This window comes from Pelophylax lessonae, assembly GCF_965119305.1.
Source record: "Pelophylax lessonae genome assembly, chromosome: 10".
Classification (NCBI taxonomy): Eukaryota; Metazoa; Chordata; class Amphibia; order Anura; family Ranidae; genus Pelophylax; species Pelophylax lessonae.
The window spans coordinates 27,247,041-27,271,539 of record NC_138777.1 but is presented as its reverse complement, the minus strand read 5'-3'; the positions used below and the strand labels follow the sequence as shown (position 1 = coordinate 27,271,539).

The 24,499-nt window shown below is 40.3% G+C and overlaps 2 protein-coding genes across 2 annotated transcripts in view; one reads left to right on the top strand and one right to left on the bottom strand.

Annotated features, from left to right (window-relative positions):
- PRR5L (proline rich 5 like) overlaps positions 1-24,499 on the bottom strand; it is a 137,009-nt gene that overhangs the window by 49,614 nt on the left and 62,896 nt on the right. The window contains exons 4-6 of the mRNA XM_082269807.1: positions 21,309-21,357; positions 9,632-9,689; positions 1,135-1,226 (exon numbers count right to left, since the gene is read on the bottom strand). Coding sequence (XP_082125933.1) covers positions 1,135-1,226; positions 9,632-9,689; positions 21,309-21,357 — 199 coding nt within the window. The remainder of the gene's footprint in view (positions 1-1,134; positions 1,227-9,631; positions 9,690-21,308; positions 21,358-24,499) is intronic.
- Positions 1-24,499, top strand: part of RAG2 (recombination activating 2) — a gene marked incomplete at its 5' end in the record, with an annotated part of 350,031 nt that overhangs the window by 306,488 nt on the left and 19,044 nt on the right. The window lies entirely within an intron of this gene.

The window sequence follows — 24,499 nt, the reverse complement described above, 5'->3', positions numbered from 1 at the left end:
CCTCCATATATAGGGAAATGGGAGAAAGAAATAGGAACACATTTGCAAGGACAGGAGCTAGGGACTGTACTGGGGATGGCTGGATCCACAGCCATAGATGTCAGTACTACAGAATTAAACTATAAATGTCTATATAGGTGGTACATCACCCCAGAAGTGATAAATAAATACCAACCAGGCAAGACAGATAAATGCTGGCGGGATTGCGGCAACATAGGTACAATTTATCATTTATTTTGGGATTGTCCCAAAATAAGAGATTTTTGGCTAGAGGTTAGACAACTGATTGAAGACATAACCGAAATAAAAGTGCCGGACGATCCATGGGCATGCCTATTTCACAAAACAACAATACCCTTAAAAAAATATAAAATGACCCTGGTCCCAATAATGCTGAACACAGCAAAAGGAACCATACCAAAAAAGTGGAGAGAAAAGGAGAGCCCGAAAATAAAGGAATGGTGTAAAAAGATAAATAATAACTATAATATGGAATACCTATGTAATACACAAGAGGAGATTCCAAGAAATATGATAAGAAAATGGGGGAAATGGAAAGAATTTAAAAAATCAACTAAATATATTGAAATAAACAATTAGCATATCTACTATGGGGAGGCATTATAGAGCGGAACGGCTGGCAAGAAGGGGAGGAATCCTGGGAGGTCGGGGGAGGGTGGGAAGGGAAAAATGTATATGTATTTCTTTTGTGTGCCTTTTTGATGTATAATTTAATTAAGTAACTTGCGATTCAAAATCAAATTGGTGGAACTCTGTATATTGAAATTTTATATGCAAATAAAAATAAAGTAAAAAAAAAAAAAAAAAAAAAGAATGCATGTGTCCTACTTCCCCGCATTGTCTGCCTTCATCTATGTACTGCAGTAAAGTGCATTTTAAAAAATAGGACACATTTTTGCGTTGGGAGGCCAATAGAAGTAAATAGCAATGCAACAAAATGTGTTTTAATGCATTAGCATTAGGTATTATTTTAATGGCAACAATATTTTTTATATTTTTATGGTATTTAGAAAAATGTTATGATGTAAATTTATCCTTGTGGTTTTTGTATACAATTTTCTCTTTTCTGTATATATAGTCTTACATTTTTCTACAGAAATGTTTGATCAATACCTGAACAGGATAAAATATTGCTTGCAGTGTTGGCAGGATTTCCATGAAGAAATGGTCCCATAATTCCGCTAAAATCATGACACGGTTTTCACCTAAAAAAGGAGTATACAAGAGACTTAGATAAGATTAAAAGACCTTCACTTGTACTGGAATTTAAAACTACTATCTGATTACAGGCTTCTCTCCACTGGCATTACATATTTAATGCTTGCAAATGCTTTGAAAATGCACTTTTGCATTTTTAAAGTGGTTTTTGAACATCTGGTACTGCCCTTGGGTTAGGAAGTTGGAAGGTTGCCCCATGTTGTTGATTTCAATGATAAACTTGAATTTTGTTTTTTACACGCCAAATTGCTGCTGCTTCCATGGACACTGTGCCTAACAATTGCTTTCTAGGAGACTTTCCAGGGCAGTGGTCTCCAAGCTGTGGCCCGGGGGCTAGATGTAGCCCTTTGTTTGCCGTTATCTGGCCCCTGGGCACTATTTCACCATCTGACACCAGGGACTGGGCACCATTCCCCCTACTGACACCTTCGATGAGGCACTATTCTTCTCATTGATGCCAAGAATGGGGCACTATTTTTCTTTTTTAAACCAATGATGGGGCACTGATGTTGAGATATTTTCTTTTCCCACTGGCCACAGACTGGCCCTCCTAAAGCTTGAAAGACAGTATATTACCCTTTGCTTAGAAAGTTTGGAGACCCCTGTTCTAGGGTATATATAAATATATATATATATATATATATATATATATATATATATATATATATAGCACTACTCCTATGGGAGCTGCTGTGTGTGGGTTCCCCTTGGTTACCATTAGCAACAGCTCAGGCAAGGACCAGTCCAGTTTCTTTGTTTTTTTGTGTTTTTATTTGTAACTTGGATAGGAGAAGGGATGAGTGAGATACTCCAATAACTGAACTATGCAAAAAAAGGCAGGAACTGTACAAAAAATACTGACTGACGCTGGTTAACGTTGATTGAGCTAGTCACGGCTGGGCCACTTACTGTATTTCACCTTTGACTGTGAAAGAGTCCTATTAGCTTCCTAAGGCAATCCTTTCCTAAGGTAGCTGACTTTAATAATAGACTGCACTGCTGAGCAACTTCAGGGCCCTTCCTGGCACCCCCTTTAACCCCTAATCGTCAGGGCTTTACAACTTGGCACCCCTTTTACTGTAACACTCTGGGTTAGCTGACTCCTTGATCCCCTTGACCCCTCTGGAGTGGTCTCCTCTCTTAGGCAGACCCCTGGGCAGATGCTTGAGTACTCCCGATACTGTTTTTCCAGAAGTATTCTGCCCAGCAGCTCCACTTGGTCAGCACACTGGATCCTTCTGCAGCACAGCTCAACCTCTGGTCCCTAGGCCGACTGCCTGGACCACCTTCCTCAGCAACAGGAGGAGAGACAGCCGTCACCCTCCTCCTGGGACCTGGCTTCCCACCCAAAGACACCCTGTCACATGCTCCCCTCCTATTTATGTGCAATCCCAGGATGCATTGCAGTAATGCCCTCCCACTGGAACTGACATAAAACAGAGTGTGCCACTGGCTAGGTTTCCTCCACTGTCCAATGAGCTCCCTCATTGGCTATAGTGGGGACACTCCCTCAGACCCAGTGAATCACACTTGGAAACATGTGACAGGCTAAACCAACAGAGCAAACCCTCCTGATAAGCAGAACAGGGTCACAGATATGTTTTACCTAGCACCTACCTAGGAGGGTGCTACATACAGTATATATGTATATATAGTGGGTGGAACCATCAACACAACAGATTTATTTAAAATATACAACAATTTTTATTGTACATAAGGTAAAAGCATAGGATGCAATGTCATATGACAAAATAGTTTGTAAGATGGTTTGCATAGACACATCATACAGATAATCATATCACACTGTAGATCAACGCATTTTGATAATTAACAGATCTTCATCAGGAGAGTTACTGGATGTATTCTGTAGGATAAGAACCCCAGGTATAAAAAACAAGCAACAAAAGTTTACAAAGTTGTTGGACAGGAAGATGCTGAAGAACAACAGGCAGGGAAGAAGCCAGGTGAGCACAAGGGACGCCAATGAGAAGCAGCCAAAATCCAAGATTAAGTTCCAAAAAGGTCTTTGGATATTAATATTCACATTCGCCAACAGATAATGGTATGGGGCACAAAAGGAGTCTCCTTGATAAATGTGTTAATTCCAGGCTAGAAGGTCTAATAATTAAGAAAGATCTAAAAGATGGCCTACAGTATAGGGCAGTGATGGCGAACATTGGCACCCCAGCTGTTTTGAAACTACATTTCCCATGATGCCCAACTACACTGCAGAGTGCATGAGCATCATTGGAAATGTAGTTCCAAAACATCTGGGGTGCCAAAGTTCACCATCACTGGTATAGGGTAATGCCTATGGGGCAAAGACAACCAAGGTCCCTGAACAGAGGCCCCCCTGAAAGTATGGCTTATAAGGCCCAGGTGGATTAATTATGAAGTGAAGATGGAGAAAAAAAAATGCATGATGAAAGCAGTTAGGATTCCTCCAGCAGCAGAATACTAACACAGACAACAAATGTCCTTCAGCAGTACATTGGGTTGATGGTGCCACCCTCTATATATATTTGCCTTAGAAAGTCCCCTGCTACAATGGACCATTCAATTCCATTCATCCTGGATATTGCCATTTTAGACTGAAATAAAGCTTATAAAAACAAACTGATAATGTTTGGTATTAATAAGCAGCTGTGTAGTAAACTATCCTCTCCACAACAATCTACTTGCACTTTCTATTAAATGTCATTGCGTCATAACGTACATCACAGTAGCAATGCGCTGATGAGTGCCTTCGCACTTGCATTGAAATGCATTTTGATACATTTCCATTGATTTCAACAGCACATGCATCAAAGAAAAAATGCTTAGGGGTTAACCCAACCTAGTTTTGACAGCTACTCCATTATAACATACAAGAAACACAAAACACAAAGAATAGGAACCAGTATATAGGTTACGCTTTACTATGAGTAGGGATAGCTACAAAAGTTTGAGGGATAATTGGCTTTGGTAGCTGGGTTTTGCATGAATGTATAGTGGTAACGTTAGATCATTGGAAGGACACTAGGGTGTATACATGTATATAAAGCAAAAAGTCTAAAATTCACTAAACATTCACTGCAGATGAATCTGGTGTATTTGGTTTAAATTACAGTGAATGATTCTCCACAAGTTACAATCACAATCACTGCTACACACAGTATCTCACAAAAGTGAGTACACCCCTGACATTTTTGTAAATATTTTATTATACCTTTTCATGTGACAACACTGAAGAAATGACACTTTGCTACAATGTAAAGTAGTGCAGGGCTCAAAATTTAAAGTCCTGAGCTACTAGCCAGGCCTTAAGGGTTACTCGCCACCAGTTGCCCCACCCAACTCCTACCCTGCCCCGCCCCTAAACACGCCCTCATAAATTATCTCATAAAATGACACTGTTAAATGTTTTTGCATTAATGCAGAAGTTACAAAAATAAATATTAATAACGTTTTCAGTGCCCATCAGTGCAGCCTAATCAGTGCCCATCAAGGGTCTGGAACCCCCAAATCACCCTCCTAGTACCCCCCCCCCCCAAATTTCACCTCCTAGAACAAATCCTACCCGTCAAATCCTCCCCCTATCAAAATTTTCCCCCTAGCACAAAAAACCCCCATTATTCCTACTGGCACAACCCTCCCCCCCCCAAATACCCCTTTTTAACAGCCCCAAGTTCCTGTTCTGGCACAAATCCATCCCCCCACCCCATTCCAATAATCTCTACAAGGACGATCCCCAAATCCCCACTCCTGGCACAAATCCTCACCCCCCCCCCAGCACGAATCACTCCTCCTAGCACCCTCCCCCCCAATTCCCCTGCTAGAAGAAATCTTATATTGTCACCTCTCAAATTCCCCATCCCAGCACAACCCCCCTCCCCCCCATATCGATCCCACCTAGAAGTAATCATCTTCTCCCCACCCCTCCTAGTACAAATACTTTTTGGGGGATTGTCCTTGGGGGGGGAAATAAGAGAATTTGTAGCAGGAGGGGTGGGGAGAAGATGATTACTTCTAGGTGGGATCAATATGGGAGGGGGGGGAATATGCTGAGATGGGGGGTTGTGCTAGGAGGGGGGGGGGCTGTGCTGAGATGGGGGGGTTGTGCTAGGAGGGGGGGACTGTGCTGAGATGGGGGGGTTGTGCTAGGAGGGGGGATTGTGCTGAGATGGGGGGGTTGTGCTAGGAGGGGGGGTTGTGCTGAGAAGGGGGGGTTGTGCTAGGAGGGAGGGGGGATTGTGCTGAGATGGGGGGGTTGTGCTGAGATGGGGGGGGTTGTGCTAGGAGGGAGGGGGGAATTGTGCTGAGATGGGGGGGCTGTGCTAGTAGGGAGGGGGGATTGTGCTGAGATGGGGGGTTGTGCTAGGAGGGGGGGACTGTGCTGAGATGGGGGGGTTGTGCTAGGAGGGGGGGGGATTGTGCTGAGATGGGGGGGTTGTGCTAGTAGGGGGGGATTGTGCTGAGATGGGGGGGTTGTGCTAGGAGGGGGGGGGGTTGTGCTGAGATGGGGGGGTTGTGCTAGGAGGGGTGATTGTGCTGAGATGGGGGGGTTGTGCTGGGATGGGGGGGTTGTGCTAGGAGGGGGGATTGGGCTGAGATGGGGGGTTGTGCTGGGATGGGGGGGTTGTGCTAGGAGGGGGGGATTGTGCTGAGATGGGGGGGTTGTGCTAGGAGGGGGTTGTGCTAGGAGGGGGGATTGTGCTGAGATGGGGGGGGGTTGTGCTAGGAGGGGGGATTGTGCTGAGATGGGGGGGTTGTGCTGGGATGGGGGGGTTGTGCTAGGAGGGGGGATTGTGCTGATATGGGGGGGTTGTGCTGGGATGGGGGGTTGTGCTAGGAGGGGGGGGATTGTGCTGAGATGGGGGGTTGTGCTGGGGGGGGGATTGTGCTGAGATGGGGGTGTTGTGCCAGGAGGGGGGGATTGTGCTGAGATGGGAATTTGGGAGGTGACAGGATAAGATTTGTACCCCAGTGTAGTTCTCCCTTTCCTCCAGCATGCAGACCTCAGATACAGCGCGGCACATCGCTCTGTGATCCTCCTCTTCATATGCCAGAGCGGAGGAGGAGAATAAGAGAAGCCTATTCCTGCTGTCAGTATAGCAGACATCAGATCGGGACTTCTTCTCCCCTTAAAGAGTCAGAGTGGAGGTGGAGCGGAGGAGAAGACAATTAATTTCTAAACCTTTGCACGGACAGCTGGCGGGAGAGATGCGGCTGCAGAAGGACACTGGATGTCAGATCCGAACTATACAGAGTTTGTTATCCCCTGTCCTCCGAGTCAAAGCAAGCAATGTGGAAAGGGGGCGGGTAACAAACTCTGTATAGTCCGGATCTGACATCCAGTGTCATTCCTGAGCCGCAATCTTCTTCCCCTTCTGCAGCCGCTATACTGACAGCAGTGTGAAGCCCGGCGAGAAGACAGAGAGAGAGCACATCCTGCTCTCTCCTGTCACAGAAACACTCCTGGCAGCGCCCCCTAAACCTCCCATGACACAGACGCACAGGGCAGCCATCCATCCACCCTCCCTTGTACCGGCTCGCCTAAAAAAGAGATGATCGGCTTACCCCCTCCATCAGTACTGCTTGCCGGATAATGTCAGCGGCAGTTCATCCCGCTGTACCAGCTTTAATTGTAATTGCCGGGCAGGCGGGCACTCGCCGACATACACAGTCCCGCCTCCTAGCCCGGCTTCTTTGATAGACAGAACAGAACACGTCCTGGTTGGCCAGGTGTTCTGTCTATCAAAGAAGCCGGGCTAGGAGGCGGGACTGTGTATGTCGGCGAGCGCCCGGCAATTACAATTAAAGCTGTTACAGCGGGATGATCCGCCGCTGACATTATCCAATCCTTCGGCCGGCTTTCCTCTCCTCTCTTCCCCTGACCAGAGCTCGCCCTACATAATTTTCCACTCGCAAAATGCGAGTAGGCGAGTGGAAAATTTGAGGGCTGAAGTAGTGAGTGTACAGCTTGTATAACAGTGTAAATTTGCTGTCCCCTCAAAATACCTCAACACACAGCCATTAATGTCTAAACCACTGGCAAGAAAAGTGAGTACACCCCTAAGTGATAATGTCCAAATTGGGCCCAATTAGCCATTTTCCCTCCCCGGTGTTAGTGTTACAAGGTCTCATGTGTGAATGGTGAGCAGGTGTGTTAAATTTGGTGTTATCACTCTCACTCTCTCATACTGGTCACTGGAAGTTCAACATGGCACCTCATGGCAAAGAACTCTCTGAGGATCTGAAAAAAAGAATTGCTGCTCTACATAAAGATGGTCGGGGCTATAAGAAGATTGCCAAGACCCTGAAACTGAGCTGCAGCACGGTGGTCAAGACCATACAGTGGTTTAACAGAACATGAAAAAGATATAATAAACATTTACAAAAATGTGAGGGGTGTACTCACTTTTGTGAGATACTGCAATATGCCCTACTTTGTGAATTTTGGTTATTTTCTGTTCTGAAAAGCCTTTAAGAGTGAGAATTTAAAGACTTGGTGGGCGGCTATGAGTGTCTGATGGCCATTGGAAGAGAGTTCCAGGGAAGGCGAACAACATGAGAGAAGCCCTGGGGTGTGAGGGAGAGAAATGATGACCAAAGAGAAAGAAAGTAAAAACCAGTAAATGGAGCCCAGATTGAGGGCAGTGCTGGATTTATAAGGGGGCAAAAGGGGCCACTCTGAGCTGGTATATTGTATCATTTTTTAAAAATTATTTTGGGCAGCTTCAGAGAACCATACGTAGAGAATGTATGCTCTACGTAGGCTCTTAAGGAAGGTGGCCTATGACTGCACACGTGTGCATGCACGACCTCAAAACAACGTTACGTCATGCATTTAAAAAATGTGTGACTGTCAATGAGAACTTAAACCAACTCTGTGTATGAGAGCCCCCCGAACCTGAAGTGCTCCAGGTTCCCCAAGCTCTAAATCTGACCCTAATTGGGTGTCCAGTATGTCTGGAGACTGAAGAAGACATATACAGAGGTGATAACTTGTTAAGGGCTTTGTATGTAGTAATAGCATGTGTTCTTGATATATGAGGGCTGCTCTGATGCAAAAGTGGGCATAACTTATTTATTAACTTACAAATTTCACATGTTGGTAAAGTAACTCTTCCTCTATAGTAAATCCTCTTCCTTTTTTACATTTCAGGTAAACAAATGATTCCAACCAGAAGCAACATGCCGTCATTGAGTTCTTGATGAAGGAGGAGTGCAGGCTGTCTGACAAAAGCTACAGAATGTTTACAGAGATGACACCTTTCACAGGAGTCACCAATGGCAAGACATTGCTCATCTATAGTGAGGCCCGTAGGAGAAAATGGACGAAGGGGCGGCATGACTTAAGGAGAAACAGGATCAGGGAAGGGTCAGCTAGGTCAGAGGGGTGTCAAGGGGAGTAGCCCTTACCTGATTGGAGGAAAATGGTTGGATGGGCAGGGAGCAGATGTTAGGGTCAATGCTGATGGGTGATTTTGGGTTCAGTCCAAAGAATTCGGGAGAAGAGGTAACTTCCCTCCAAGCCGCCCTTATGTTAAGGGTTGCTGAGGAGTACAGGTTGGGGAATAATTTTGTGTTTTCCACTGTAATTGAGTTTATATAAAAGAAAAAAAAAAAAACGAAAGAAAAAAAAAAAATGAATACATGATTATGTCTGTTGCGCATTTTGTCACAGCAGTTGGCGGGTCGGGGGGGTCAGTGATTACTTACATTTTACCTAATGGTGGGGGCCCATCTAGGGTATGGTGCTCCTCATTTGGTTTGTAGTCGTCCTCCCAGGAGCTAGATCCCCTGGGGGGAAAAATGGGAAGTATGTGTGAGGTCGTAATGTCTTCGAGCTGGTTGGGGCACGGATGAGAACATGGACGATTACAGTTAAAATTGTGCCTTAAGGACACCCAAAGACCCCTTGTTGTTGGGCATTGTAAGAAGTTCATTGTTGAATTTTGTACTTATTGCTATGGTAAATGTCATGTTATTTATTCTTTGATTAATAAATTGGCTGCTGTGGCCGTATTAAACCCATGTCACGCAGTCTGCGTCTTTATTCTAGTGCTTAAGGACCCAAGTTGACGAATCCTTTAGTCAAGTGTCATCTCCGTAAACATAGTGTAGCCTCCTGTGGATAATGGATCGCCTGCACTCCTCCTTTATGAAAAACTCAATGATGACATTTTGCTTTTGCTTGGAATCCATTATTTACCTGCAATGAAAAAAAAAAAAAAAAGAAGAGTTACTATAAAGAAATAGTTGCTCTACCAACCTGTGAAAATGAAATGACCTATGTAAGTTACGATAATAAAAAAAGTTATGCCAACTTTTGGATACTTTCGATACAGCCCTCACATTTTACTTTTCCATATGGCACAAAGTTTATCATGCTTTTGTTGTGCCTCACCTTCGTACAGCTTGATTTTCTCCTCCATGAAGGCCAGACCCTTTGAGAGCAGCTGATTCTGCAGACACAACAGTTTGTCATTAATAGCATGCCCAGTGTATACAGTACATTTATTTACCAAGGATAAGCCACACGAGCTTCAAAAAGGGAGCCCCTGGTAGGCATTTCTAATACCTGCTAAGTGCTGCCAACCACTGGTCCAACTGTGTATACTGGGAATGAGGGCTAAGTACACATTATTGCTGTAGAAGAGTTGAACTTCACTGGGACACATTGCATTGGCCGTCGCTATTTTTGTACCAGAAGAGGGTTTCAAGCCTCATTGGAGTTCTAGAGGGGCATGGGCACTGGATACTCTAGTTCTGCATCAAGCACTGAATAAGTTGGCCTTGCAAATGTTTAACCTCCCTGTCGGTATGATTATTTCAGATTTTAGGTGCTGAAAGAGGTACCATAATTCTTAATGACGAGCAGCCCAAACCAACTATTTACATATGATTTTTTTTTTTTTACTGTGCGTTCTTCTTTATAACATTTCGGGTATGATAAAGTTCGAAACACAAAATCATAAATTATAATATAATAAATAACTATAAATAAGTTAAAGTATATATATATATATATATATATATATATATATACATAGTGCCTTGTGAAAGTATTCGGCCCCCTTGAACTTTGCAACCTTTTGCCACATTTCAGGCTTCAAAACATAAAGATATAAAACTGTAATTTTTTCTGAAGAATCAACAAGTGGGACACAATCATGAAGTGGAACGAAATTTATTGGATATTTCAAACTTTTTTTAACAAATAAAAAACTGAAAAATTGGGCGTGCAAAATTATTCAGCCCCTTTACTTTCAGTGCAGCAAACTCTCTCCAGAAGTTCAGTGAGGTTCTCTGAATGATCCAATGTTGCCCTAAATGACTAATGATGATAAATAGAATCCACCTGTGTGTAATCAAGTCTCCGTGCACTGTGAAACTGCACTGTGATAGTCTCAGAGGTCCGTTTAAAGAGTAGAGAGCATCATGAAGAACAAGGAACACACCAGGATACTGTTGTGGAGAAGTTTAAAGCCAGATTTGGATACAAAAAGATTTCCCAAGCTTTAAACATCCCAAGGAGCACTGTGCAAGCGATAATATTGAAATGTAAGGAGCATCAGACCACTGCAAATCTACAAAGACCTGGCCGTCCCTCTAAACTTTCAGCTCATACAAGGAGAAGACTGATCAGAGTTGCAGCCAAGAGGCCCATAATCACTCTGGATGAACTGCAGAAATCTACAGCTGAGGTGGGAGACTCTGTCCATAGGACAACAATCAGTCGCATACTGCACAAATCTGGCCTTTATGGAAGAGTGGCAAGAAGAAAGCCATTTCTTAAAGATATCCATAAAAAGTGTCGTTTAAAGTTTGCCACAAGCCACCTGGGAGACACACCAAACATGTGGAAGAAGGTGCTCTGGTCAGATGAAACCAAAATCAAACTTTTTGGCAACAATGCAAAACGTTATGTTTGGCGTAAAAGCAACAAAGCTCATCCACCTGAACACACCATCCCCACTGTCAAACATGGTGGTGGCAGCATCATGGTTTGGGCCTGCTTTTCTTCAGCAGGGACAGGGAAGATGGTTAAAATTGATGGGAAGATGGATGGAGCCAAATACAGGACCATTCTGGAAGAAAACCTGATGGAGTCTGCAAAAGACCTGAGACTGGGACGGAGATTTGTCTTCCAATCAAGACAATGATCCAAAACATAAAGCAAAATCTACAATGGAATGGTTCACAAATAAACATATCCAGGTGTTAGAATGGCCAAGTCAAAGTCCAGACCTGAATCCAATCGAGAATCTGTGGAAAGAACTGAAAACTGCTGTTCACAGACACTCTCCATCCAACCTCACTGAGCTCGAGCTGTTTTGCAAGGAGGAATGGGCAAAAATTTCAGTCTCTCGATGTGCAAAACTGATAGAGACATACCCCAAGCGACTTACAGCTGTAATCGCAGCAAAAGGTGGCGCTACAAAGTATTAACTTAAGGGGGCTGAATAATTTTGCACGCCCAATTTTTCAGTTTTTTATTTGTTAAAGTTTGAAATATCCAATAAATTTCGTTCCACTTTATGATTGTGTCCCACTTGTTGTTGATTCTTCACAAAAAATTACAGTTTTATATCTTTATGTTTGAAGCCTGAAATGTGGGAAAAGGTCGAAAAGTTCAAGGGGGGCGAATACTTTCGCAAGGCACTGTATATAAAAACACAAAAGTCTTTTAAAAGTTCTCATATAAAGTGCTCCAAACGCCATTAATAAGGTGCGGGAGTGCTTCATGTAAGCATGCTGTGAAGTGTGACACACTCCCCTCCTGTATCCACACTCACCAGAGAGAATGGACCCTCAGCTTTTCAGTTTGGGGGTCACCCAAACTTGTATCTGGTGTTGTGGATATCCGGCCTCTTGGCGTTAAGAACGGGTCTCACCAATATTACTCTTGGGGCGGCTTTATTATCCTCCGGTCTTAATAAAATAAAATAGTGCTCATAGTGAAGTACTGTAAAATTAATGTGTATTTGCCCAAAATGCAAAGCAACTTATAAGATTGTAGGTAACAGCGGGCATAAACAATCTTGAGGCTCCCCGGGGTTCACCGCTATTTGGTGTGCGTTGCACGGAGGACAGAAGTGACGTCATTGGTTTGACAGGACTGGATATACGTCAACGTGTTTCGCCCCTCCTCCAGGGCATCATCAAGGACATAATTTCTGGTTCACCGATGGACTAATTTATATGTACAGGGATAGTACCTTGGCCAATCGGACAATAATAATTGGAAGGGCTCCACTTGCTCCACTTCTTTTACCCAAAAAACATCACTTCCTGAATATATTGCAATATTGTTTATCTCATGAACTGTGCTATTGTTTAAAAACACTTCATTGTGCAAAAAATATCTATACAATCAATCCACTATTCTATCAAACAACTATGATATATGAAATAATACAAAAATGATAGAAGAAAAGGTATGTAAATAAAAAAGTTATTTTATATAAAAAAAAAAGTGGAAAATGAAAATAAAAATAATAAAGATAAAGTATGAATCAAAACAAATGAAATAAAATGAAAAAATAAAAATGAAAATAAAAATAGAAATTTAGAGTAAAATGAAAATAAAAATACCATCAAAAGAAAATAAAATTAAAAAATATATATTGAAAATATTAAAAATAAAAATAAATGAATACAAAAAATGAAATTAACATAAATGAAAATAAAACAAAACAAAACTAAAATAAAATTTATTAATAATAATAAATAAATAATAAACATGAAAAATAAAAATAATAAAGTATAAATCAAAATAAATGAAATGAAAAAATAAAAATAGAAATTAAAATAAAAAAATAAAAAATATAAGCATAAATTAAAAATAAAAATAGAAATTTAGAGTAAAAAGAAAATAAAAATAAAAACACCATCAAAAGTAAAGAAAAAAAAAAATATATATATATATATATATATATATATATCTATAAAAATAATAATAAAAACAAAAATAAAATTAAATGAATACAAAAAATGAAATGAGCATAAATGAAAATAGCATAAAACAAACTAATGATAAATAATAAAAATGAAAATAAAAATAATAAAGATAAAGTATGAATCGAAATAAAAGTAAAAAATAAAAATAAAATGAAAATAAAAATAAAAATAGATATAACGATAAAAAAATAGAAAATATAAGAATAAAATAAAAATGAAAATAAAAATAGAAATAGAAATTAAGAGTAAAATTAAAACAAAAATAAAAATACCATCAAAATAAAATAAAAAAAATATGTATATATATATATATATATATATATATATATATATATATATATATATATATATATATATATAGAAAAATAATAAAAATAAAAATAAATGAATACAAAAAATTGAATAAACATAAATGAAAATAAAATAAAACAAAAATTAATTCAAATTAGTATTTTTACCAATTGGATAAGAAACAATTCAGATCTATATTTAACCCTAATGGGCTCAAAGTTCCCAGCTGATAAATCCATTGAGTTTAGTTCTGGATTTTAGTTCGCCTTTTTAAGATTGCTCCCTCTCCAATGAGCTTCAACTCTATTCCACAAGAAGTCAAACAACTAGGGTCCCTGTCATTGAACAATCTAAAGAGGTTGGACAAACTGGTGCTTTTTCCCTTTTTTATCTTGTTCACATGTCCTCTTAACCTCCTTGTGGTTCTACCCACATATGGGAATCCACAAGTAAAAGCAAGTAGGTAGGTAACATGTGTAGTACCACAGGTGATCATTTCTTAATTTCAAAGGACACTCCTCGAGAATGGGATACAGTGTGCAATTTTTCTTTTCCTAAATTTAGACGTCCTACAGATCACACATTTTTAACAACTAAAAATCCTACCTGATCTAAAAATGTACAAGTCTTCTTAGGGGGGTTTATAACATTGTGGGCTAACCTCATCCGTAACGGTGGGGTTTCGTGTATATAAACTGAGGTTTGCTGGGCAGTATTCTTTTTAACTCTTCATCTTTTAACAATAGAGGCCAGTGTTTTCTCATTATCTTTTCAAACTGTTTGTAGTGAAACCTGTCATAAAAGCCAATCCATAGTTCTTTTTCTTAATTTCCATCTTTTAAAACAGGTTATCTCTAGCCATATATCTTATTGTTTCTTTTGTTCCTTTTAAATCATTACCTTATACCCTTTTTCTTGGAACCTCTCCACAATGACTTCTGCCTGTGTGTCATAATCCTCTCTAGTATCACAATTCCTCCCCGCAGTATTTGGCTTTTAGGAATGGCATCAAGCCATCTTGGATGGTGACAGCTCCCTAATGGAATGTAACTATTCCTGTCAGCCTCTTTGAAATAGGTTCGTGTTTGCAACCTCCCATTCTTTTTGTATATGACAAGATCCAGGAAATTAACCGCTTCAAACCCACGTGTTTCAGGAAAAAGAGATACTAAACTGGTTACCTTCTATCTCTTTGAGAAAGTTGAGAAGCGATTCCTGCGATCCTGCCCACACAATGAGGATATCATCTATATATCTTTTGTAGACTTTAAGTTCTGGGATATTTCTACCAAATATAGCTTCATTCTCCCACCAATTCATAAAGAGGTTCTTTGCTCCTAGCAATTGGTGATATTTGACATGACCTATTTATCCTTGTAACCAAAGCTCATATTTTACGCTTCTGATTCTCATGAAGTTTTTTAAAACTTTTTCAATAAAGATGAATATTTTTATACATTTATAGTCTTACTGGTATTTGCTGCTAAAAAAAACCTGTGGGGGCTTTTTCCTTTCTCTCTCAATATATTGGGGTGTGCAGCCTCTCCACAATATGTGTTGTTTTCTCTAATAAAGAGGTTTGCCCCTGAGGGAGCATATTTAGCTCCCATGGCCACTCCTCTTTTCTGCCTGAAATATTTATTTTCACGCCAGAAGAAATTGTGGCTCATTGCCAGATCAAGGGCCTGTAAAATGAATTATTTTTGTTTAGTTTTAATATTAGTTGCATCTAAAGCCCACATGACTGCCTCGAACGCATGGTGTTGTTGGATATTAGTATACAAAGAATTTACATCAATACTTGCTAGAATATGTTCACTGTTAACTCCAATGTCTTGTAATAGTTCTATAAAGTCTTTGCTATCCTTAAGATATGCTGGACATTGCTGGGTCAAAGGTTGCAGAAAACAATCCAAATATTCCACCATCCTAGAGAAAAGGGAGTCCACCCCACTAACTATGGGTCTACCCGGGGGTTTTGATGGGTTCTTATGAATGCAGCTGATATATTAGAGTCAATTTTGGTGCATCTGGGAACCTAGCTTCCTTTTTATTTTATATATGCCCATTTTAATAGCCTTTCGAGTTTTGCTTTATATTCATTGGTTGGATTCCCTTTCAGCTTATATGTTTCTGTGTCTCCTACTAGTCTGTTAAATTCATTCAAATAGTCCTTTTTATTTAAAATCACTAGCCCTCTCCCTTTGTCAGCTGATCTAATGACAATTTACTTTCTTTTCTCCAGTTCATCTAAACCCTTCTCTATATTCTTTTTTCGCCTGCTTAGGTTAATCCTCAATTTTTCCAAAACATGTTCCACCATAGCTTTGAAAACCTCCGTAAAAATATTTTTGGCTATCTTGGGGTTAAAGACAGAACTGTTCCTTAATTTGGTGTGTTGATAATAATCTGCCTTCTGATCCAATGGTTTTTGACCTTTTGCATGAGTTTCCTAATGTTACTGTTTCTTATAAATTTCTGAAAATCAATAAAAACATACAAATTCTTCAAATTTCTATCCGGGGCGTATTTTAAACCAAGTTCTAAAACCTTTAATTCATCTTCTGTAAACGTTAGGTCACTTAAATTAAAAATTCCTTGCATTATGTTTTTTCTTTCTTTTTTTTCCTCTGCAGCCTATTGCCCTTCTCTTCTTCCTTCCTCTATATAAAATTGGGGTGGTGCCATGGGATACCATGGTCTCCATTCCCCCTCTCTCCTGTCTGGCAGATTGTGATGTCTCCCTCACCCCTTGAAATTGGACCCTCCTCTCCCCCTCCATGGGGGGGTCCGCCATATCCTCTCCTCTGAAAATCCCCCCTAAAGTTATTGGGTCCTGGGTACCCTCCATGAACTCTCCTAGGGGGGGGTCATTCCTATTTTGGTTAGGATTCCAGGTAGGATTTTTTAGTTGTGGTAAATGTGTGATCTGTAGGACTACTAAATATAGGAAAATAATATTTACATACTCTGTATCACATTCTCGAGGAGGGTCCTTTGAAATGAGGAATTTTATCACCTGTGGAGCTACAGATGTTACCTACCTTCTTGCTTGTCCTTGTGGATTCCCATATGTGGGTAGAACCACAAGGAGGCTAGGAGTAAGGTTAAGAGAACATATAAACAGCATAAAAAAAAGGGTATAGAGTTGAAGCACAAAAGGCGATCTCCCAGAACGAAACTCAATGGATTTATCGGCTGGGACGTTTGAGCCCATTGGGGTTAAATATATAGCTAGATCTGAATTGTTTCTTATCCAATTCGTAAAAATACCAATTTTTTTTCATTTTTGTTTTGTTTTATTTTCATTTATGTTTATTTCATTTTTCGTATTCATTTATTTATATTTTTAATATTTTCTATATATATTTTTTTATTTTATTTTCTTTTGATGGAATTTTTATTTTTATTTTCATTTTACTATAAATTTCAATTTTAATTTTCATTTTTTCATTTTATTTCATTTGTTTTGATTCATACTTTATCTTTATTATTTTCATTTTCCACTTTTTTAATTTATTTTTATAAAACAACTTTTTCATTTACACACCTTTTCTTCTATCATTTTTGTATTATTTCATATACCATAGTTGTTTGAAAGATTAGTGGATTGATTGTATAGATACTTTTTGCATAATGAAGTGTTTTTAAATAATAGCACAGTTCATGAGATAAACGATATTGCAAGGTATTCAGGAAGTGATGTGTTTTTTGGGTATAGGAATTGGAGCAAGTACAGCCATTCAAATTGTTATTGTCCGATTGGCCAATCAAAGAAGGAGGTACTATCCTGTACATATAAATTAGTCCATCGGTGAACCAGAAATTATGTTCTTGATAATGCCCTGGAGGAGGGGCGAAACGCGTTGACGTATTTACGATTTCCGTCAAAGCAACAACATCACTTCCCTTATGGGGGGTTTATTCGAGCTAGATGCAATTGCTTAACAGATTCAGCTTTTGAACAGGAGTGTGGGGGTCATTCATCATCGCCTATAGGAGAGAGGGTATAGTGTTCCCAACATACATCAGGGATTAAAAAGATCTCTAATGAAGAATAGAGAGGAATTGCTGGCAGATATGCCCAGGAATAGAAAAGGCAATAGAAGTAAACCTTATACTTTTAGAAACAATGTAACAGGTCAACCCATTACCTTTGTACCTACATTTTTACGCACGTCGAATAGCAGCAAACCCGGAAGAGCCTCATGATTGTTTATGCCCGTTTTTTCTTACAATCTTGTAAGTTGCGTTGCATTTTGAGCAAATAAACATTAATTTTACAATACTTCACTATGAGCACTATTTTGTTTTATTGAGCATGGAGGATAATAAAGCCACCCCAAGAGTATTATTGGTGAGACCCGATCTTAACGCCAAGAGGCCTGATATCCACAACACCAGATACAAGTTTGGTTGACCCCCAGACTGAAAAGCTGAGGGTCCATTCTCTCTGGTGAGTGGGGATACAGGAGGGGAGTGTAGCAAACTTCACAGCATGTTTACATGAAGCACTTCCGCACCTTATTAATGGCATTAGGAGCACTTTATGTGAGAACTTTTGAAAGACTTAGTATATGTTTCTTATATATACTTTTTTGAGCACATTATGTTTATATGTTTTATTGGCAAGTGGTGTATTATTATAATCATATGTAAACAGTGATTGCATCATATATGAGGTATCTCTGCTGAATGTCGGAGGGAGAGCAATAATTCATGATTATCTCTAAACCGATAACTTGCATATTCTTTAAAGCATCACCTATGGACAATTTTGGGTACTGCAGTTTGTCCCCATTTCACGGGCATATGCAATTTTACATCTCGACGTGTTTGGTATCTATTTACTCGATGCTACACAAGTTTCATCTCTTATATTATACCAAAAACTTGTGTTTGTGTTCACAAAAATTCCTTTTAGTGTATTTTTTCCTGAAAATTTGCATTTGATAAACAGCTGCGCAAATATCTTGTGATATACAAAATTGCAACAGCAACTATTTTATTCTCTAGGAGAGAGAGAAAACACAGCGCCTTCCAAGTGCAGCAGAAAGGTAATTAAATGGTGGTATAAAAAAACATACTCACAAGGGCAAGCTTGTTAAAAGCATGTAGTATAAATAGGGTCATCTGGCATGGCAATTCTGGGGGTCCTTGGTGGCGGTATCCCCGTTGGCTCTCGCAGTGTGGGGGTTCCTCGGTGGTAGCCGCAGTTTCCCAAGTCGGTGGAACGCACGGGGAGTCAGCTCCCGCAGACCGTGACGTCACTTCCTGGTCGCAATATGGAGACGTAAACGGCGATGTGTTGCTGAGCATGTGCTCCTTCTGCAGGCCCGTTCACCTCTCCACATCGCGACCAGGAAGTGACGTCACGGTCTGCCGGAGCTGTCTCCCCATGCGTTCCACAGACCTGGGAAACTGTGGCTACCACAGAGGAATCCCCACACCGTGGGAGCCAGCGGGGATACCACCACCAAGGACCCCCAGGATTGCGCCAATCACCTTGTTTTTTATTTTTTTCTCTAGGGACTCTGCTTTCAGAAAAAAAAAAATTATATTTTGGGTTCTAATGCCTAGTTTTCCACTGAGCGGAACGGTTCGGGTCGGTACAAATTGGGAGGGTTAGAATGGTCCGGTCTATTCAGGTGAGCGTTTCCACTGCAAGTCGGGCCACCAGGGACCATGCGGGGTTTACACCAAACAAGGTGTTTGTTTTGCTCTTTCATTTGACGTGAGCATTGACATTTTCCTGTCCGCCAATCAGTGGAATCTATTGTGTGACGCCAGTAGCTCCGCCCTAACCGTACCATACCATTTCCTATGGCCCTACATCTGAAGCAGGACCAGGAATGGTGCGGTTTGGTTCGGTTGTATGGGCCACTTTCATAATGGAAACACCCAAAATAGCGTACCGTACCGAACCGATCCGAACCGTTCCGCTCAGTGGAAACGAGGCATAAGTAACTTTCTAGCAAAAATTTGGATTTTAACCATTTGCCGATCACCCCATACAGATTTACTGCGGCAGGGCGGCTCGGCTGCACATAATCACGTAGGTATACGTGATTATGTGCACGCAGTCTCGGCGGCGCGTGTAATTAGACACAGCGGGAGCCAGACCGCGGGAGGAGTGGCCCGCGATCTTCGGGGAAACAGACAGAAGACCCGCCTGCCTATGTACACAAAGCAGGCGGGTCTTCTGTCACACAGGCAGAGAGAGATCATGAGTTTCAGCTAAGCTGAAACCCCAATCTCTTTGTGCATGTCACAGAGCCCCCCACCCCCCTCCCACCCCCCACAGTTAGTAAGCACAAACAGGCATACAATTAACCCCTTGATCACCCGCAGTGTTAACCCCTTTCCTGCCAGTGTCATTTATACAGTAACAGTGCATATTATCTAGCACCGATTACCGTAATAATGTCACTGGTCCCAAACAGTGTCAAAAATGTCAGTAAGGGCTCTTTCACACAGTCCGCCTCCGTAGGCGGATCCGTGCTGCTCAGCGGGGATCGATCCGCCGATCCCCGCTGAGCCGGTGGATAACAGCTCTGTCTCCGCTTGCAGTGCGGAGAGGGAGGTGTCACAGCTCCCGCTGCTCTCTATGGGGGATCGGATGAGAGCGGACCGTCTGTCCGCTCTCATCCGATCCGATCCCTGAACGGATGGAGAAATAGGGTTTCCATCCGTCAAGATTTCACGGACAGGATCGGATACAGATGGCAGCGGGTGTCAGCGGACATGTCTCCGCTGACATCCGCTGCCCCATAGAGCTGCATGGAGGATCCGATCAGATCCGCCTAAAAAACTGACAGGCGGATCTGATCGGATCGCCCGTGTGAAAGAGCCCTTAGGGGTCCGATCTGTCCGCCGCAATGTCGCAGTCCCGCTAAAAATCGCCGATCTACGCCATTACCAATAAGAACAAAAATAAATAAATAAAAAGTCCACAAATCTATCCCGTAGTTTGTAAACGCCATAACTTTTGCGCAAACCAATGATAACACGCTTTTTGGGATTTTTTTTTTCCAAAAGTATGAAGCAGAACACAAATTGGTCTAACCTAAATAAAAAAATTTGATTTTTTAAATTTTTTATTGGGAATATTTTATAGCAGAAAGTAAAAAATATTGTGTTTTTTTTCAAAATTGTCACTCTTTTTTTGTTTATAATGCAAAATCTAAAAACCGCAGAGGTGATCAAATACCACCAAAATAAAGCTCTATTTGTGGGGAGAAAAAAAAGGACATCAATTGTATTTCGGTACAGTGTCGCATGACTGCACAATTTTTCATTAAAGTAACGCAGTGCCGAATCGCAAAAAATGGCATGGTCATTAAGGGGGGTAAAACCTTCCGGAGCTGAAGTGGTTAACATGCGTGTAAAAAAATGTTAAAATTGCTCAGCACAGCAGTTGGTTAAAAACATAAATGCATCTAGACTTGTAACAAACACGTATATAAGCATCACCAAAAGAAAGGTAGAAAAATAGCAAAAAAAAAAAAAAAATGCTTCCAAAAGAAAGAAAAAAAAAAATGCAAACCGCTGACCGAGCATCATTATTTACGGCATGCTGTACAAGTTATGGAACGCACAAGGGACAGAATGCAGTCTTGGAAGAGACACGTACAGTAAAAACAAAACCCAGATGCAAAAAGCGACGACCACAAATGAAAGCCTTGTTACAGTTAACGCCGTCTGATTCATAATCTCTAAACTGTGGGCTGAGGGATCGAAGCCGCTTCTCGTGCTGTAAAATTACTAGGTGAAAACCCAGCAGGTCTCCACTCGAAATTTTAGTTACTCTAAGCGGTTACATTGCTTACCTGAAAATAATCGGTGATAAATGAGCCCAGCTCGCTTTTCAGCAACTGTCTGCAAAAAGAATTAAAAGTAAAAAGTGCATGAATACATATCTGTGAAGGTTCACATTGATCTGGTCTCGGTACAGCTGGAAACAGTGAGCCGAATCTACTGCACTTGGTGTGTAATGTTTGAAGGCTAGGGATGAGCGGAGTGATTTTTGAAATAGAAATAGAGTTTGCTGCAAATTTAGATTTCCATGAAAGTACAGGCAAAAATAACAAGGTAAAAATAAATAAGCCTTAGAAAATAAAGTTTAACCAGCATTTGTGCCAATATTTAGACATTTTCCTCCAAGTATTTTTTTTTCTGCCACAAGATGTCCTCAGTCTGTGGGCTAGCATCATTTAACACACTTCCTCTGAGCCCAGGTTATCCCGGACAAACCCCTTGCCTGTGACTGGACAGTGAAAGGAGAAACAGCACAGTGATGAGCTTCTCTTTGTCAATTCGCTCTCTCCTCCTATCGGCATGCTTATCATGCTATGCTCCTTTTTCTGCTTTTATTCTCTAATACTCCAGCCCTGCTGTATAGGGACTGTGTGAGCCTGATACCAAGTCAGAATCAAATACTTACATTGCACCTATTTAAAACATATAATTAATTATCTAAAAATGATTTAGAGAGCTGCATTCATTTGTGTCTTTATTATCTGCCTAGAGTTCAGAGTTAAAGGGGAGCTCCACCTTAAAGGGGAAGCTCTGCTTGTCTGCCTTCTCTCCCCCTCTGGTGCCACATTTGGGGAGGGAGGGGGGAGCAGGAACCTGGTTTTAACAGGTACCTCCTCTCACGTCCTGCTGAGTCCGCCGCAGCGAACTTAAAGGGAAATTCGTCCCTCACCGCATTGGGAAATCACAGCATGATTCGCACATGCACAGTAGTAAACTGGCAAGGCTTCACTGCCAGTTAACCCAAGATGGCAGCACCAGCACAGAGCTGATTCAGGAATCAGCTTGGGTGAGGACACCACAGGATCCCTGGATAGGTAAGTGCCCTAATAATAAAAGCCAGCAGCTACAGTATTTGTAGCTGCTGACTTTTAAATTTTTGACAGGGGGGGTGGAGCGCCGCTTTAAGTAAAATTTACATGAAACAAAGATGTGTTTTACAGAAACTTAGCATTGGTGTTTTGCAATGTATTTTATTTATTTTTTTTTTATTTTTTTTTTTTGGAAGGATTTTGTTGCCTTTTTTTAAAAAAATAATATGTAAAAAAAAAAAAAAAAATCACAAAAAAAAAATATTCGATGTGTTGTATTTTTTTTTTTTTTTTTTTTTTTTTTTTTACCCTTATTGGCTTTCTGTGAAAGAACATCAAACAACAACAAAAAAAAAAAAAAAAATAGGAAGAAAAAAAACAAATAGTCTTTCACTTTAATTTTTTTAAGCTTTTTTCCTTTCTGTAAAAATAAAGTCAAGTAAAATAAAATAAAAAAACACACAAGGAAACCCCCTAAAAGCCATATAAATGCACCTTTAAAAACCACTATAGAGGACCTTAATTCTGCCTTGACTCCAATTCATATTGCCAAAATGGCGAAAGTTTGATAAAATGTCCAGAATTTTGCTGACATTTCAGCAAAGAGAAAAAGTTCAATTTTAAACTAAAGAAAATACATACCCAAAGAGAGATAACAAGCATTTAATACTATATACTGGGGTCTTCATACATTGTCTGTTGCTTATGCCTGGATGAGGCCTGGGTAGTCCCCTACTACTGGGTAAACTATATGGAATAAATATATAAATAAATAAAAATAATAATTTTTTTCAAAGTATTAGTCCCCAGTATTAGAGGAAAACCCAGGCTTGCTGGATTTGTGACCTCATCCAGGCATAATTGGCAGTAAGCAACAGACAATGTATGAAGACTTCGGTATATAGTATTAAATGCTTGTTATCTTTCTTTGGGTATGTATTGTTTAAACATGGAACTTAATATATGAAATCTAGTCTGTAATATTGAAGATGTTTTTTGATTAAAATATCTTATTTATTGAATTTCTATCTCAGAGAATAAGATTATTTCGCTTTTTACTGTCTTCCTGAAGAAGCGGGCTGTTGCCCCAAGAAACGCATCTGCGTCGAAGCGACTCTACAGAGATTCCTAATTACCTCCACCTGTCTGCAGCAGGGTGGTTAGGTGTTTCTCATATGCTATTCTAGGATGTGTTACATCCAATATTTTGTCTATACATATTTGTCATACTATGATGATGGGTTTTAATTGATTTTTGTATAATGCATTTTGCACCTAGTGTGCTTTTTTAAGGTACTGTTAAAGTCCTTTATTTAGTTTTTAGGTTTCTTTTTGCATTTTTTTTTTAATTTTTTATAAACATATAAGCGCATTTTAATTTGGGGGGCATGGATGGTGTCAGTAGAGCAATGGACAGGGTCAGTATTTTTTTTATTTATTTTACAAATTTTTTTTTTACAATTTAATTTTTTATACATTTCTTTCACAATGCTTTTGGGAAAGAGGGTAGGGGCAGAAGAGAGCAGTGAATGGTGTCAGTAGGGCAGTGGACGGTATCATTATTATTTTTATTATTTATTTATTTTTTTTACTATTTTTTACAATTTAATTCTTTATATATTTTCTCAAAAAGGGGGGTGATATTGGGGGTTGGGAGTGAATGGTGTCAGTAGGGCAGTGGACGGTATCAGTATTATTTTTATTATTTATTTATTTTTTTACTATTTTTTACAATTTAATTCTTTATATATTTTCTCAAAAAGGGGGGTGGTATTGGGGGTTGGGAGTGAATGGTGTCAGTAGGGCAGGGGACAGTATCAATACTATTATTTTATTATTTTACTTTTTTTACAATTTCAATTTTGTATTATTTTTTACAATGTAATTTTTTATATATATTATTTCAAAAACGGGGTGGGGGGGGGTGTTGGCAGCGGATGGCGTCAGTAGGGCAGTGGATGGTAGTAGGGCAGTGGCATTGCCCAAATGGTCAGTCAGCCCCTGCTGGGCCTATATGAAGGTAGGGGCCTGGAGCTGCAGCTCCAATAGCCCCTATGTTAATCCAGCCCTGCCCCAGGCTATACTGTCCAAGCGACTTTCCATTTTTTACCTTTGCAAACCAGGATGATAAGACCCTAAGGAAGCTACAAAGCGAAACCAGCCTTCCACATCGA